The sequence below is a fragment of the Genypterus blacodes genome, unplaced genomic scaffold (assembly GCF_046128005.1).
Source record: "Genypterus blacodes isolate CSIRO-AG114 ecotype Tasmania unplaced genomic scaffold, CSIRO-AGI_Gbla_v1 ptg000039l_1, whole genome shotgun sequence".
NCBI classification, from domain to species: domain Eukaryota; kingdom Metazoa; phylum Chordata; class Actinopteri; order Ophidiiformes; family Ophidiidae; genus Genypterus; species Genypterus blacodes.
Genome location: NW_027466852.1, coordinates 3,251,262 through 3,268,579, shown reverse-complemented (window position 1 = coordinate 3,268,579; position 17,318 = coordinate 3,251,262). Strand labels below are relative to the sequence as shown.

The window sequence follows — 17,318 nt, the reverse complement described above, 5'->3', positions numbered from 1 at the left end:
GAAAATGCCTGACCCGAAAAGACTGGACTTAAATAACCAGACATGACTGCAGGAATGAAGTGAAATTAGATTTAATATGACTGAGAATAATCTGACAGCAGATGACAAGGTGAGGCACTACTTAGCTATTGTCGTTTTTTGTCACCTTTTTTTACTTAAGATTCCCTGACAACTTAGGAGCTCACTATTACGTTGTAGTAGTGAATCAGTATGCCCAGCAAAAATCCCCCGAAACGTCCCATGATCCAATCCAAACCTAGCTCTCTGGCTGCTGCGATGGTGTCCATCCCCACTGCCAATTTGCAAACCGCAATTTATTGATAGGAACTTTGAAGGAGGAATCAAGAAGAGCTGCAAGTTATGCTTCATGTTGAATCTATGATCTATGATCACTGGAAGGCATCCCTCCAGCTGTTGGAAAGCACTCATAGAAACACAGCGCTGAGGCCAAGACCTAGTGGGCATCCTTCTCCTATCATTGCCAGATTGCCCATTGTAACATCTTGTTACAACGGGCTAGAGAGCTTCAATAGATTGACACCGGTGGTATGAAGATCTCTGTGTTCCCCAACCACTTCACTAAAACTCCCCTGGGCTTGGGCTGCTTTCAACAGCATTAGGAATCAGCTACATGGCATGGAAGGAGTTCGCGATGGTCTTTATTATCGGACACTCTTTATCATCTCTTTGGATCAGCTACAAAAGTGTAGAAAAAAGCTTTATCGCCTATGTCAACACCATGAACATTGGATGATGTTACACAGTACGCCACAGTACTATTTGTTTCAGCTTCATTAATCTGCCTTGTCTCGATGTCTACATAGACCCAGTAAGGTATTATCACCATCCTGGCCTTTGTTTGATGCAATTTGTTTCAGCACTTACACATAAATGTGTTCTGCGAATTTGAATTATAGCGTTGGTTCTGGCACACCTGTTTACTTTTTTGGAACATTGGGGGTTTGGGTAAACCTATTAATATCCAAGGTTTTCTGTCACCTGAAACAGCGTAACTGAACATAATATTCTTGCACAAAATTCATGTTAAACTCAAACATCATCATAGGCTATGGTCTTCCTGGATCTACCACTCCAACTTTATTCTAAATCTAGAGCGGTTGCCATTTTAATCAATAAAATTGCTGATAAAAAACAGTAGATTCCTTATAGTTGCAGGCGCACTTATGCACACCACTTTTAGATCATTACCATTCATTCATTACTATTCTCCCTGTATGTAACAAAAAACATCTCCAATGTCTATCGATGCTTTCTTCAATAAGTCTGCAAGGACAAAGACGTAGCTACAAACATACCTGACCACATCTTTGGATGACTAATTATGTCACTAATAAAAACATCATTTGAAGATGAAATGTTAAATCAAGCTTTTGTGTTAGAATGGTTAAAAATACAAGCTAGTAAAACAAGGCAACAAAAAACTCAAAATAGAAAAAAAAAGATTACCTAAAAGATCTGAAAAAATTCTGACAGCTTCTAAAAGCTATTTAAGTCCCAGCAAATGATAAACAACATTCAGTCTCTGAAGTAAAACATAAAGTATGCAGATCATTATATATTCTGTTTGTGTGTGTGTGAGAGAGAGAGAGAGAGAGAGAGAGAGAGAGAGAGAGAGAGAGAGAGAGGGGTTTGGGTTTGTGTGTAACAAAATCTCTGCACTGTCAGTCGTAATTGATTTATCTGTCCTCTGGCCTGTCTATTCTCACTGCTCTGTCCCCTGTCCATCCACTGTGCTCTGCCCTCGGTCTGTCCTTTGTGTACTATCCCCTGTCCTCTGGGCTTTGTTGGTCGTCAGTCTATCCCATCTGTCTCCTGTGCTTTTGTGTCTGTCTGTCTTCTGTCTGTCCTTCTCTTATTCTTGACTTTCTTCTGAAATGTTTTGTAACAATTAATGATACTGTGTCAAGTTCACAGCTAAAGCTGCATCAAGTGATTTTTGACCACAAGAGGGCAACAGAATGACTCACTCATATCCGAAGATATCACAAGAATTCCCCGGCTAACTAGTCACATGAATACTATCGAACACTTGGTCTTTCAGTGCAATAATCAGAGACATTTTAACTCTGCTAAGACCTTAACCTGAGTTCTCATCAGTCAGTTTGTTTAAGCTCCTCAGGTGAAAGCCACTGGACTCAACCATGTGGATCATTTAAATGGCTGAAAGAACCTTTACATCACTGACAATCACTTATATTTTAATCTTAATGTCACTTGATGAAGCATTATGTCTTAACACTGTGACTGACATAGAACATGTGAGAACCAGAGATTTGTGTTTAGGAGCACAACTTCCATGTGTCTTCTCCTAGCATATTCTCTGTTTCAGGATTGCTACAGTATATATTTATACTATGTATACTATATACTATATTTTATGTTAAAATGTCCGAACTGGATTCAGTTCACTCAATTCAAATCCTAAAAGCAGACATTTGGCACAAAATTTTAAACAAAATCAAGACACCAAGAATCACCATTAAAGGCTGTTTAATCCATTTAGGGTGAAATATGAAGTGAACTAAGGCCAGGTCTGTGTTTGTTTGTTTTTAACGTATACATCCCATAGTCAGTTGGTTAGATCATACAGTATGTTACAAGACTGATTGATTGAGGTACTAAAGAGCACAGGTGTTAAATTGATGGTGCAGTATGAACATTCTAGAAGCTTCTCATTATGCTGCATGGCTCATGTTAACATGTTAACATCAGTTCAAAAACCAGAAATCATAGTTTATTACTTAAGTCAACCAGAGAAAGGTCTGACAGACTGACAGACTGACACACCTCATCTTCCCAGAAAAAATGTAGTCAAAACAAGTTTCTTTGTTTTTTTATTTGTATGCAGTTGTCAAACTGTAATGGTAATGTCAATTATGTGTATTTGGAAGTAGTATTTAGTAGTGTACGACTATGTAACTACGTAAGATCACGGCTGTAGCCAAATTTATTGAATAAAATATTGTTTATAATATTGTTTATTGAGTTGAATCATACTCGGTGAACAAATAACTAAAAAGTGCTGTTTGAGTGAATTATAACAAAGTAGTTAATTTAGCTATAGACTACCTCAGCTAATTAATGAATCATTATACTGACTGTAATGCTGATTCTTAAAAAATAGAGTTAATGTGACATGGTAGCAAGAGCCGGTCTTCCCAATGAGTTTAACTGATGATACCATGCCAACTACTATGAAGTATCATCTGCCATTGTAGAGTCTGTGCATGTTCAGCCATCCATTTACCATAATGTTTTCCAGTCATCAGCCAGAATCAGCAATTTGGGTGGCACATTGGGAGGCTAAATTGAAGTTGGTTTAGAGGAACACAAGTTGTGATGAGCATGCGTTTATACCTTTACATTGGTAATGATTCCATGAAGATGTGTCAGCTGATTCTGGCTCCATGCTAACTGCCAACTGCAGCAGGTTAACTTGTACTTTGCTGATTAGAAAATTATTGAAAAGGTTAATGTGCATCCCATCTAAATACCACCACAAGCCTGACCTTGACACCTTTTCACTGTGAGACAGTATTAACACCTGAACTGCTAACACACTGTGTTCATATAGAAATGCAGTGAACCTGGCGGTGTTAAAGTTGAACGAGCAAGGTCTGCTGGACAAACTGAAAAACAAGTGGTGGTATGACAAGGGCGAGTGCGGCAGCGGAGGAGGGGAGAGCAAGGTTAATATCACTGCACACACACACACACACACACACACACACACACACACACACACACACACACTGTGCAGCTAATAACAATAATGATAATGATGTTATGTTATGTTATTCTCATCAGTATGTGCTTCACATAAGAACATGTTTAAAGACAAACGGGCGGTTTCAGCCATGGTAAAGAGTTGTGATTGGGCAAAATTGTGGTACTTCCTGTATTTAAGAAGACAAGCACACTGGCAAGTGACAAAACTGTACTCTCCCGTCTGCTCACCTATCAGCCATGTGCTAACAATATATCCCAGTCATTCAGGGTTATAGAAAAAAAGCCTTCTCTCACAAACATCACTCAGCTATCCGATGAGGTCTCAACGTCTTCTACCCTAGCATAACGAGTTTACCTCACTCCACCTCAATGACAGTCAGAGAGCAGCAAGCAGCACTCAGAGTAACCTATCGACTGTCTTTGTCACAGTCATCAAATCATCCTCTCCACACTCTCTGAGCTTGGGTCACAGGTTTGGCTCTCAGCTGGTTTGACTCCTATGAGGGTCTAAGTGTCTAAATAGCTTGTCGCTAAATCGTTTGTCTACAGGGGAACATCAAAGTTCAGTGCTTGGTTCAGTGCTTTCTCCTTAAGAGGAGCCTTTATGTTAGGGTTAATGTTTAATGGGTTGATGTTGGAGAAACACAGCACAGTCTTGGTGGTCATGATGTTCTCCACACTTAAGTTAATATAGTCTGTAATGCAGTGTTGTGAGGTTGTCTGTGTCCTCCCCACGTCCATCACAAATTTCTTCCTACACAGTTGACTCAAAACAGTCCTTCAAAGCATCATCCTTCTAGTCAAACCATTTTCTCACTGTGCGGGTTTCAACTGGCATAACTGCCTGCCTGCAATACAGATTTGTACTCAGGCGGGGGGGGTGTTGAGTCATATGCCTCCTTGCTGTGGGAGACAGAGGTATGATTAACGTCCCCACGGATGAGAATGAGAGTCTGTGGGTGCTTTCTCTGCATCCTACACACTGCAGAGTTTTTTGTGTAGAATCGTTGTGGCTAACCACAACGTTTCTACACAAAAAACATGATGCTACACCGCCGGTAGACCCTCTAATGTTGGGTTAATTCTGGTAACTAGTCCATCTTATTGGGGATAGATCTCACATTCCCTATTATGGACCGGAGGACGGGTCTGTCGTGTCTCCTCTTTGCACAGCACTCTGCTCGGGGTTAGCACTATATGTTAGCACAGACTGCTAACAGCTGATCCTGGCTGTGCACGCAATCTGCTGATACAATAGTATACAGTGTAAAAAGCAGAATAAAGGACACAACCAGCACACTGTACCGGGTGTCCATAGTGCAAAGTCTAGTTGGCTCTAACCTTTCCCCGTCTCAAAGCTGACTCACTTCTGACTGACTCCATTACCACATAAGTTGTAAGGGCAACTTGTGCTCCTCAGCAATCCGGAATTTGTTGGAGCTTACTTGGGGTGACATATAAAGCACTGCCTCTTGACCAATAGCCTCTCTTTGAAATAAGCATCATGGTAGAGTCCCCTTGATGTATCTTTAGGGGGTTTCCCGATATAAGGCGGCGCAAGGCTGTTTAGATTGCCACAAAATATGCTTAAATTGCCAGAGGATGTTCTTCACCAATGCTACAGATTCTCGGAGGAAGGCAGACATTTATGTTAGCATCTTGCTTGCTTTGCTATGTGTTTCACGCTGCCGTGATTGCAACTAAAATAATAACAATGCGAACAATGCTTAATATAAGGTATCGATCATATTTGATCAACATAATACAGAAATGACACTGAAGACAGCTTATAATTTGTGAGTGAAGTCAGATCAAATCCAACATGATTTAAGATGCATTTGACATGAATAGCTCAGTGCACTTTAAATAGAATCATAAGAAATAGGACAGTAAACACACACAAGCTCCTCTGATGTGAATTACGTATCTGTATGTGACCATTCAATCTTCGTCCTATAGGCTCGTGTTTGCAGACACGCCACCTTTTATGGGAGTGCGCATGTCTATGCATTGACAAGGCCAGCAATAACAAATCCTGCTAGTTAGGAGCTTTGCAGTTATGACATGCTGTGACATGTACTGTGTATAGACCAAACACTGCTCTAGACAGGCTACCTGAGGGTCATCCTAAGGTTAGCACAAAGAACATATTTGACTGTTCTAGCATCTTGTAGGACTCACTTACATGAATGCTATGATATCTGAATCAATCTAATCGGTCTATTCTGCTAATTCTACTTCAAAAACATCACTGAAGTATTTAGATGCTCTGATATTTAAAAGGAAAATGTCCACATCCCCCTTTAAAATGATCACCATCACACTGGGTTTCACTTTAGCTCACAATCTTGGAGCAGTCATGGAATTTTGGCATTAATTGAGTCATGGCAAACCTCCTAAAACAATGGTCTAATTCTTTACCACACAAATCATTTTAACAATGGTTCACACACAGACAGTGATAGTTAATGAGGAATACTGGTTCAGGTATTTGAAAATGTTTATAATCAATTGCTAATGTGGAGATGAGCATTATCTTATCAGAAGTGTGGTTTACATAAACTTAAACATCATAAAGATCCTATTTAAAATGCTTTCTCTATCTCTCTCACCCCCCCCTCTCTCTCTCTGCGTCAGGAGAAGACCAGCGCCCTGTCCCTAAGTAACGTAGCAGGGGTCTTCTACATCCTGGTAGGAGGGCTCGGTCTCGCTATGATGGTAGCACTGGTGGAGTTCTGCTATAAGAGTCGTGTTGAGGAAAAGAAAATGAAGGTACTTTTCAAAAACTGGTTTTCATTTTCATTCATTCTTAGTATCATTGTATGATAAAGTAAAATTGATCTTAATCACTGTGTAATCCTAATATAAAGTCAGGAATAGTGATTTAACCATATTTTGTACTGTTGCTTGTTGACAACCTGACCACCACAGTATTGCTTGTCATTCCTTACTACTGAGAGATGACACTGATGTTTGAAAAGTATCAGAGCTCCTATATGTTATTTGTTGGTAGCTGAATTCAAGGCTATTTTATGTTTATTAAAGTGTATGTCGAGCTAACGCTATGTCCAGCTTCCAGTTTACTGACCTGTATTTCATTAGATTGTCGGTATCAGTGGATGAGTCCTTTTATGGGGTGGCCAATCTGGATAGTATATTGTTCTGTCCAGGGAATCTGAGACTTATATCAGTAGAATCAAGACTTTTCAAATAAAACGAGGGGTAGTCTATAGAACTTAGCATCAAATTGAATGTGTCTGTGTAGAATATGCCATAACATATGTCATACCATGTTCTGTCATTCATAAATTAATGTTGCTGTTGTTTTGTTAGCATTTGGCTTGTCAGACAACCTTTTCATTTATCACGTCACAGTTTCACTTGAAGACTGGTGATGATTTCACTTCTGTTTTTTTTATTTCAAAGTGAAGTAACTCTGTGGTGTTATTCACGTAATCCTTTATAAGATATTGTCTGACTGTCAGAAGTCCCTTTGTTTCTCATATGATTACTTTTATCAGTATTTGTTAAACCATTTTCATAGTTCCATTAGAACATTCAGTAATAATGATTTTGTGTTTGTTGTAAAGGTGGCAGTCAACACGCTGTTGTCCTCCCAGCATACAGGAAACCACACGCATAGTGTGTCCTCCCCTCCACACGTACCCCACTACAACCTGCTGCCCTCCAGACACCCACCCAACTACGGCACCTACAAGGAAGGCTACAACGTTTATGGCACTGAGAGCGTCAAGATCTAATGAGGTTAGGAGAGTGATGATTGATGGTTCATCTCCTCCACTCACAACCATAGATCACAGCTACTCTTCATGTCTTTGGACTATTATGAAATGGAGAAGTTTGCAACAGCCTCACAAATGTCCTCCTCCCATGTTTGGCCTTTAAGTGGTTTCAACCCAATGATTTTTTCCTGTAGCCCATCACATCCCTGCATAGCAGCGCTGTCTGCTCATCATTCATATCTCTTGACTCATTGCAGGCATTTGAGTATGCTGGAGAAGAACAGATTTTCTGACTGGTGAAGTTTTTTGCCGTCTGCAAAGACTGTTACAGTCTTTGCAGTCCGAGAAGAGATGCTCTGATATTTCAATGATCTTTCATTGACATTTGAATTGTATAAAAACATCTTTTTAAAGTCAGTGTATAGGCTACACATTTTTATAATTGGAGACTGTAAGCATGACTTACAACAATGACAAATAAAATGTTGAAAAATAACTGTTGTTTATTTCCATATATTTTTGTCAAAGCCACAGGGAGCCACAGGAGATGGGCAAAAGAGCTGGGTGTGGCTCCAGAGCTGTGGGTTGCAAACCCCTGACCTGGACAAAACAATAGACAGTCAAATGACAAACATGGTTTGTCCATGGCTCTGAGTGTACTTTTCTGTTCACTCAGCATTTATCACAAACCTCAGACGACATGATGTGCTGAAGTGCTGAAGTTTCAGTCCCAGACTGACTTCAGTTCAGGCTGATATTTTTTTGGCAATCACTAACAAGCCTCCTAAATGAACAACAATGGAGTGTGGGGCCCTGAAATTATAATATTTATAGCCCTATAGCTCCAAAGGGCTATAAAATGAAAACAGAAGTATGCTACAAAACATTTACAATGTGAAGCCTCCTGCCTTGCCTTCAAGAGGGTCACATTCGTTTTCCTTGGCGTCACCATTGTGACAGGCATCTCAGGTCTTGGAGTGAGGACTGTCTTGACTGTCTCCACTTGTTGACTGCTCTCGTCCCTGATAGGTACCTCAGAGGTGTAGAGCTAGGATGAGTTTAAGTTAATTTGATTCACCTGCCGGGCCTCAGGACTATTTAAGTCATCTCCTCATTCACTCTTGTCTCTCTCTTCTAGATAGATAGATAGATAGATAGATAGATAGATAGATAGATAGATAGATAGATAGATAGATAGATAGATAGATAGATAGATAGATAGATAGATTGGTTACTTTCGGTCATTCCATTCATGCTACAACACTTGACACTGCGCACTCTACCACATGTTCACACTACAGATACATTAGTTTGATTCTGTTGGTAAAATGATTATTTAAAACGGCTTATATCTGTGTGGTCTCCCTTTTTGCAATGCCTTTGAGCAAAGGTTGTGACAAAAAGGGAGACCCCACAAATATAAAGCTGTTTAAGACTCTGGGGAAACCCAGGGGGGCTCAGATGGCAGAGAGATCTGCAGAGCCCTGTAAGTGGACACACACCGGTGTTCCTCTGGGCCAGAAGCCGTCTACCTATGAGACAGCTCAGAAGCCACAAAGCTGGAAAATAACTGACCTGTGGACCGCACAGTCAAGGGTGTGGGGCCCATAGGTCTAGGAAATGGTCAGTCGAGTCACACAATGTAATATTGAGGGGTTAAAGAAGGATAGAGAGAGAAAGCTGATGTACCCCATCCTCTCTCTACACTCACACTTTCACTGACCAAGAGTGGACAGTCAGTCTAAGCCCTGAACTAAACCTGGGTTGGCTAATCACTCTCCTAAAAAAAGGAGGCTGTGCTTCCTGTTCATTGCTGAGTTAGCAATCAGTGAAGTATACTGAGAAGAGGTGTGTCTTGAGATGGGATTTAAACATTTCAAGGGATATAACAAGTGCAGGAAGTGTGTTCCAGAGAATAGGAGCGTGGTACAAAAATGCTTTCCAAAAGTCTTTGTCTTGGGATCATGGCCATGTAGTATCTTATAGTTAGGAAGTAAGACCTTAAAATCAGCCCTGGTAGTGACAGGAAGCCAGTGTAGCGACACCAGAACTGACGTTTTTAGTCTGGAGTCTTGTTGCTGTGTTGTGCTCTAAGATCAACATTCCAGATTTATTGACATTCAGAAGCAGGACATCGTTTGTCATCCAGCCTTTAACAGCTAGATGGCAGGACTTCAGGTTGGAGATCCCTCAGTGATCGATAATTTATTGTTGATTTATGGAAACATGCAATTGAGTATCGTCCACATACCAATGAAAATCTATGCCAAACTGACAAATTATATTACCAAGTAAAACCAGGAAAGTGTGAGACCATGGATGCCAATGTGATACAATCAGGTAAAATATTGTGATCTACAGTGTCAAAGCAGTGTCAAGAAGTATTGGAACGGAGATAGCACCAGAATAAGAAATAGATCGTTTGAAACCTTAGTCAGAGTGGTCTGATTACTGTGTAGGGGCCTGAAGCCAGATTGGCCAGACGGCTGAAATAAATTATTTAGCGAAGCATGCTAGCCACTGAGACATTTTTTGTTATATTCCTTTCCTCACCTCGGAAAACTCTGAATGCATGATGATGGCCATCAAAACTTTCTGCGAATAGCTTGTTTGTTAATAAAAAAAATGTGATCTCCAACCAAATGGACGTTATGTATTTGACTGAAGGCCGCATGTCTTTTTCCATTGCACTGCAAATAACAAGTCCAGCTTTGTACTCTGGCCTGCAAGAGCAAAATGGCAAATGGCCTGCAAGAGCAAAATAAACGTCTGCTGCTAATAAGTATACATTGTCCATAAACTACATTTCCCACAATGCATGCCAATTTTGTGACCCGCGAAGTGACGGCATGCCATAAATGTGTTTCCACACCCTCAAGAAGATCATGCATGATATCAAATTAACAGTTATTACAAACATGGGAATACTTCAAAGTGTAGAATTTTTTTTCAAACCATATAGTGACTTCAATTGTGGGTTTTTCCTGGAGAGAATGGCAATGCATTTAATATATTTTCCATGAAGGATCATCCTCACTGTATACTGTTTGAGTATCATTTTTCTCAAGGGGACAGAAATGATGGCTACTGAATGACTCATTAAAACCAAGAATTGTGTGCATCTCTGGATTATTTCCAGTGATCTGTGAGGTTGTACCATATATCTGATCATCAGAAGAAGGAAGACTTATCCCTTGGCTTTCCAATTTGTTCCAATTTATCAATGGTTCTAGTATAGCATCAAAACTATACTTGTGCAGTTAAATTTTGGAGGCAAGTTTCTGACGACAAAATAAAGACAGCCAATTTTATGAATTCCAAGTTTGGAACCAAGGGGATTGGCTGTTTCAAAATCATTGTGGTATACTTGAATTTGTAATACATGTCTTTTTGCTGTAAACAAGGGATGGGTTTTAAAATAACTTCCATCAAAAAAGTCAGTATAAGTGTCAGGCTCTGATCTAAACTATTTCTTTAGTAAGACACAAATGTCTGGATTTCCGCACATGAACTTCAATGTTTGTAAAATTGGAACATATATGAAAGTATCTATCACAGGTACTTGATCATAAGTACCGGATTTCTGATTTCGCCTGTTGTCATATCTCACTCCCAATTTATATCTAATGGCTAGACAACTCCCCATTTTAGGTTGAAATATTTATTTCGTTTCCAGTCTGTATTCAGATTTGTGAACAGGTTTTGGATTTTTTCAAAAGATTCATTTATCACAGCTATGTCGGTTCCGTTATAAGTAAAGCTGAAACGATGGTTCCTCCAAATCTCCTACAATTGAGATAACCAAACGGTTGAGAATCCAGCTACCCTGTAAGGGGGCGTAGACATCATGTCCCCACTGTCCACCCCCTGACCTGAGGACGCGTTGTAAAGTCTAATGACCACAGGAAGGAAGGATTTCCTGTGCCGTTCAGTGGTGCATCTGGGAGGTATTGTGCTGAAGGTGCTCCTGTGAGAGTCATTGTCTATGATGCTCTGCAGCTTGCGCGGTATCCCCCTCTCTGACACCACCACCAACGAATCAAGATCAACCCCCAGGACAGAGTCAGCCTTCCTGGCGATCTTATTGATCATGTTGGCGTCGGCTGACCTCACCTGCTGCCCCAGCACACAACAGCAAAGAAGATGGCACAAGCTACCACAGACAGTGGACAGGGCAATGGTTGAAGAGCTGGGGAAGGGGTGGACAGGAGACCTCTCATCAAATCTACTGAAGAACAGGTTCAACTTTTTGTCCAGGTCCCCTCCTGTTCTTTGGCTATCAGTTCACATCCCTCCCGATGGACACGCTTTATCTCATCCCTGTCCCCGACTTAGAAGGCCCTCTTCTTCTCATATAAGAGGACCTTGATGTCTGCAGAGCCTCATTATCACAGGTAGTCACAGGTTGCCGCTGGACAAGAGGCTTGTACAGTGGCTGAAAGTGGATGAGATTGTGGTCAGATTTACCCAGTGGAGGAAGGAAAAATGGAGCTGTATCCTCCTTAACATTGGCATATAGCAGGTCCGGAGTTTTGTTTTCTCTGGTTGCACAGTCCACAAACTGCTTGAATGTGGGCAGTGTCGCAGCCAGAGAGACGTGGTTGAAGCAGTTGTCTTGGATTCCGAAGGCTCCTAGTTTGATTGCTATGTCCTAGAGATGTCCTGTTGATATACTGAACCCCTAGTTGCTCCTGATCTGCAGGTTGGCTCTTATATGCTGAATGCCGTGCTAATCTTTATTATTCTAACATTTCAGATTTATTTCTCAAAATATTACAACTTTATACACTGCCCTACAAGAGGCTAGTGATCCTATCAATTTGATTGTGATTCACATGCAATAAAAAGGAACCAAAAATGGTTCTGACATGTGAAAAGAAATCTTGTTCTGCTGAAGATTTGGTGTCATGTACATTATATTTAATTGTATGTTTCTGAAACAAATCTAGACATGCCAAGACATGAATAAGACGAAATAAATGTATTTCAGTTACCTGATTAATAATGTTATGATTCTATATTACCTCCTTAAATTCCTGCACAACCTGACTCATATGATGTATGATGATTTTAAGTCTGAAATATGATGTTGTCCATCTGATTCTGATTATGGATTATAATATTTCCACACATTTCCCTCTGCGCAGATGACACTTACCGATGCAATGTGCTCCAAGGCTCGTTTATTCATCACAGGCTCAACCGGTGAGAATGGCCATGTCCCGGTGGCTTACCTGCGTTCAGGATTACCCATAAGCCTCAGCATGACTGATCTGTCCTGACAACACCCAAGCGAGTGCCTTACAGCTTATCAGCCAACAGACCCACATCTGTCTCGAAAGGAAAAAGAAATGCTTGTCATAAGCTAATCAACACGTGATGGCATTTTCTACCAACTGTATTTCTCTGAGGACTCCCGATCTTATGGTCTGAGGTCCTGAATCTTGGAAGACTTCAAGACCGCAACTGCTCATTGCAGTCATTCATCTTAACAATGAAGCACAGTGGACAATTTTCTTAGCTAAATAACATGCTATTTGTTACACCTTTTCTATAAACCAAAATAGCAATGACCAATCAGGGATGTGATCAGGAAAAGTCTAAAAAAAAAACACCAAGTCACTGACATTAGCTCTTGAATTTATTTTGTTTCTACCTGGAAATCCATGAAGAGTAGAAAATAGACACACACACTCAAATGCACACACTATATCGACACCTTACACATGCTATATACACTCACATAGATGGGCGCGCAAAGATGACCAGTAATACACGTTCATCATTTTATTAAATTAGTCTTTTATTAATGTGACTTAATGTTATTACTACTTTAACAAATCTTTTGCATGGCAAGCCCATAGCTCAGCGTTTAGTTTGTGTAGTATTAGAAAAAAAGATCAGACATGTGAGGTTCTTTAGAGCCTGGTGTAAGATCTATCATGACCACAGAAAGAAACCCAGCCACTAGTCCAGACTCTAATTAGTTGCTCTGTGCTTTTTAGACAGAACCACATGGTTTATTTGTGTTAGAGGCGCAAAGGAAGTCATCTGGCTCGCCATACACTATGTGCCCAGGCAAGTAAGATAAGATAAGATAAGATAAGATAAGATAAGATAAAAGTATATTATCCCGAGGGAAATTACTGTGCAACAGTTACAGTACAGTGCAGAATGAAACTACAACGAGAAATCACCAAAACTAGTGCAATATAGAGAAACGTGCAAGAGAAGAGGAAACCAGAGTGCTAATCAGACTGCTAATGTGTACACAGCAGTGTGGAAATAATCACTCCCGCACACAGGGTCAGGTCACTAGACAACATGATTGATTCTGGACTAAATTTTGATCATGCTTGAATCTCATCCTCATAACCCAAATAATAGGTCATGATGTGTAAGCATCAGCTTTGTGGTTGCTGGTTCTATGCCGCACTGTGTGCCATAATTATCCCAGTCAGCCAGTTTATGCAGACAATGCAGATAATGTGAATATACAATTCCCAAGTCAGCAAGTGCTGCATGATGCCTACTAGCGCACACTTATGCATGATGACATCAGTACATTGAGCTGCCCATCAACACAGAGGAATCCAGCATTGTGGGAGTATGGATGAGTTTGGAATGTGATGGCTATGGAAAAATAGTTTTATTATGATGGAGATAGTAAATAAAATCATAAAATAGAATTTTGTATGAGAAATACTGCCCATTCATCTGTATAGGATCACACATTATATATACACACCCATCACAATACACTTTTTTTTTTTACAATAACATGCATACTAAGTGTGAAGGTTCTGAAACCAGACAGATTAGGTGCCAAACAGACTGATAACTTACGGGGCTCTGCTACAGCTAATGACAGCTGCTGACACTTTAACCTGAGCCATGAGGAGCTGTCAAAAAAGTGCATTCTTTAATACATATATCACAATGATGATTGTGGAAATAGAACCACTTTCTGCATGTCACTTTGTAGAATTGTCTCTCTAATCTACGATGATGTTATCAGCCTAAAGCTTTGTGCCTGGTACTGTATGACAAAAGTAATAATAATACTATTAAGAATATGTGATACGTGTTATGTATAGTGTCTGCTTTTAAGTCTGTTAATTGGAGTTCAGCTGTATCCCTGGTTTTAAGCTGGTGGGAGAAAGTAGCTCATTACCATGCAAACAGGTTCCCACAGTGTGACAAATGCCATCCAGAGAAGGAAAACAGACTCAGTGTTTATTTTCATTTCCAGTCAAGAAGTTACACAGTGAGTGAGCACAAAATGACTTCAGAATATCTTCAAATATCATGGAGGGAAACATTAAACAAATTTGTGCTTAACATGAACCAGACTTTTCCTTTGTCAACTGCTGCATAGATGCTTAGATTTTGAGTAAATTGATCCATAATAATCACCATGAATATTGTCAAAGCTCTGGATTATCTGTAACATATTGATATGATCTATATCAATATTTAGAAATATTGATATGCTCTATTGATAATAGAGCATTGAAATACTGCATGAGTAACTGTACTGTAACTATTGATCTGAACTGTACAGATATGTGTTCCAACCCACATTCCAGAAATAACACAATGTAATGGTTTATTTATTCATTGAATCAGATTTTGTGGATTCTATCATCCTAAAAAAGTCCCCTCGTCTTATTTATAACAACTTACAATACTCAACCTAATATGTTGGTGTCATTAAGCATTTGTTTTCCAGAATCTCCAGATTTTTCTCTTAGTACTCATTTGCTGGTGGTTCAGGACTTTCTTGAAAGTATAGACTACATAATAAAAGCTATATTTAACCTTTTCCCTCTGTGTTTTATGTGTTCCATAAATTTATTATGACCACAAATGTTACAGATAAGCTGGTAATTGTCATCCAACCTAAACTCAATTAGCTAATGTCAGCAGACGTCTATAAAGTCTACATGGAAGTTTTTTTCTTGTGCCCCTACGTGTGTGTCGATGTGTTTACATGCACTCATTACTCTCTCTAGGCTATTGGTTCTTATTGAGGTTTAAGGCAAATAATTAAGTCATATGAGAAGGTGGAACGGGAAGAACCAAAAGCACAACTCAGACCCAAAAAGGTGTCCCCATTCATACATGCAGTATATTCCAGCATAATGCTGGGCTGGTTCCAGCATGTGGTCATGAATGGGCACATCACTGATATGCTGGGATAACAGCTTTATCCCAGCTCAAGACCAAATAACGATGCTGGGATAAAGCTGGAATTGGTCTGATGTGCATTTGAATCAGGGACAGGATGTGGAGTTGTTGTTATGAGATGTGGTTGTTAGTTTTTATTTCAAGAATGGCTACAAATTGTGCAAATCGGACCAATATGGAAATAAGGGAGCTGCTCTCCAATGCTCTGTCAACGTCCTACTTAATGTTTCAAATGTGGCATTCTGATCCAATTTGATCACATTTGTCACACATTGAAGTTTAAATACATTATAAGAATACAGCACTAGACAAAACCCGCTCTTTTCCAGTCTGTTTCTTTGTCTTCTGTAGATTGTTTTACCGGTTGGCATTCATACTGTTGCAATACCGCCATCTGCTGGACATTGCCCTATCTAAACCAGTATGACCATGGCATGTTTGATTAAACACAGAAGGCGCAAGGTGGCATTATCTCAGCGTGTAGTTGCATGTGTGAATAATGAAATTCACCAGCGGTGCCTGAAGGTTGACCCAGCATTGTAGCATGATCTATGTTTGTTGTTGAGGTTGAAGGGCTTATGATAACAGTTTTACAGAGGCTTACAATGGTCAGGGTACAGAGGAGGAGCAATTTTACTTCACAGATGACGCCGAAGGTTGAGCATAAAAGGCAGGCAAAGGTACAAAAGTTGGCAGGATAACGTCAAGGCAAAAACTGACAGCATAACTATGGTGTCTTTTTTTTCTGCCATTATTTGATAGCATCATGTGGCAGATCTTGACACAAATGTTCTCTACTCATGCAGGAGAGAGGTCAGTAAGGAGTCAAGTCAATAAGGTCCCCAAAAACAAAATGTTGCAGGAGGTAGAGCCCACACTGTCTAGAGTGTATTCATTCACACGACTATCGAGGCTTACAGTCAGGTCATAAGAACATTCGAAGAAAAATACAAAACCGTTTGGGGGATATTGCCCATTTTGTGCAGTCAAGTCAAATGTATTTGTATAGCCCAATATCACATACAATGTCTCAAAGTAAGATAAAGATATAAAGCAGATGGTGGAAGGTTATATGTATAAATAACTCTGTTACACATGGGAGCAGACAGATCCGTATTCGGGTTTTGAGGTCGAGCAGAAAAAATCTGTATGCGCACAAGGTTTTGACCATGAGCAGGCCATATTGTGTGAACAAAAGCACAGCTGATGCTGTGAGTAAGGTGTGTTCAATTCATTTCTGTTCATGCCCATGTAAATCCAAAAGGCAATAGTGGACAAAACTTTGCTTTTTTGCAGTGTTTGGAGCTATCCATCACAGATCACAGCCTTCATAGCGCATATCGTCCTAACGCGACTGCTCTGAGATGCTGGAATGTGTGCGATTGCAAACACAAGGAATGGCCAAGGTTTCTTCCTTTTCCTTATACATTCAGGTTTTAGGGAGGTTTTCCTGTTCAGCCTAGAGAGCCCTGTGCTGGATTTGCTGCTGTTGTGGGCCAGTAAAGACCCTTGAGACATTGTATGTGATATTGAGCTATATACAAATACATTTGATAAGATTTGAATAAATGTAATCCTGCAATGCTGGGACAGTTGGCCCAACTGTTCTACCAGTACTCCAGTAATCTCTATGTG

General features: G+C 40.1%; 1 protein-coding gene across 3 annotated transcripts in view; it reads left to right on the top strand.

The window, feature by feature from the left end:
- LOC142996822 (glutamate receptor 2-like) overlaps nt 1-12,775 on the top strand; it is a 41,633-nt gene extending 28,858 nt beyond the window's left edge. Inside the window, exons 17-19 of one of the 3 annotated variants that reach the window (XM_076147922.1) lie at nt 3,596-3,710; nt 6,388-6,522; nt 12,641-12,775. In XM_076147922.1, coding sequence (XP_076004037.1) covers nt 3,596-3,710; nt 6,388-6,522; nt 12,641-12,775 — 385 coding nt within the window. Of the gene's footprint in view, nt 1-3,595; nt 3,711-6,387; nt 6,533-7,340; nt 7,512-12,640 lie in introns of those variants that run through there. The other 2 variants (XM_076147921.1, XM_076147923.1) reach the window with 2 other exon arrangements.
- The last annotated feature ends 4,543 nt before the right edge of the window (nt 12,776-17,318 follow it).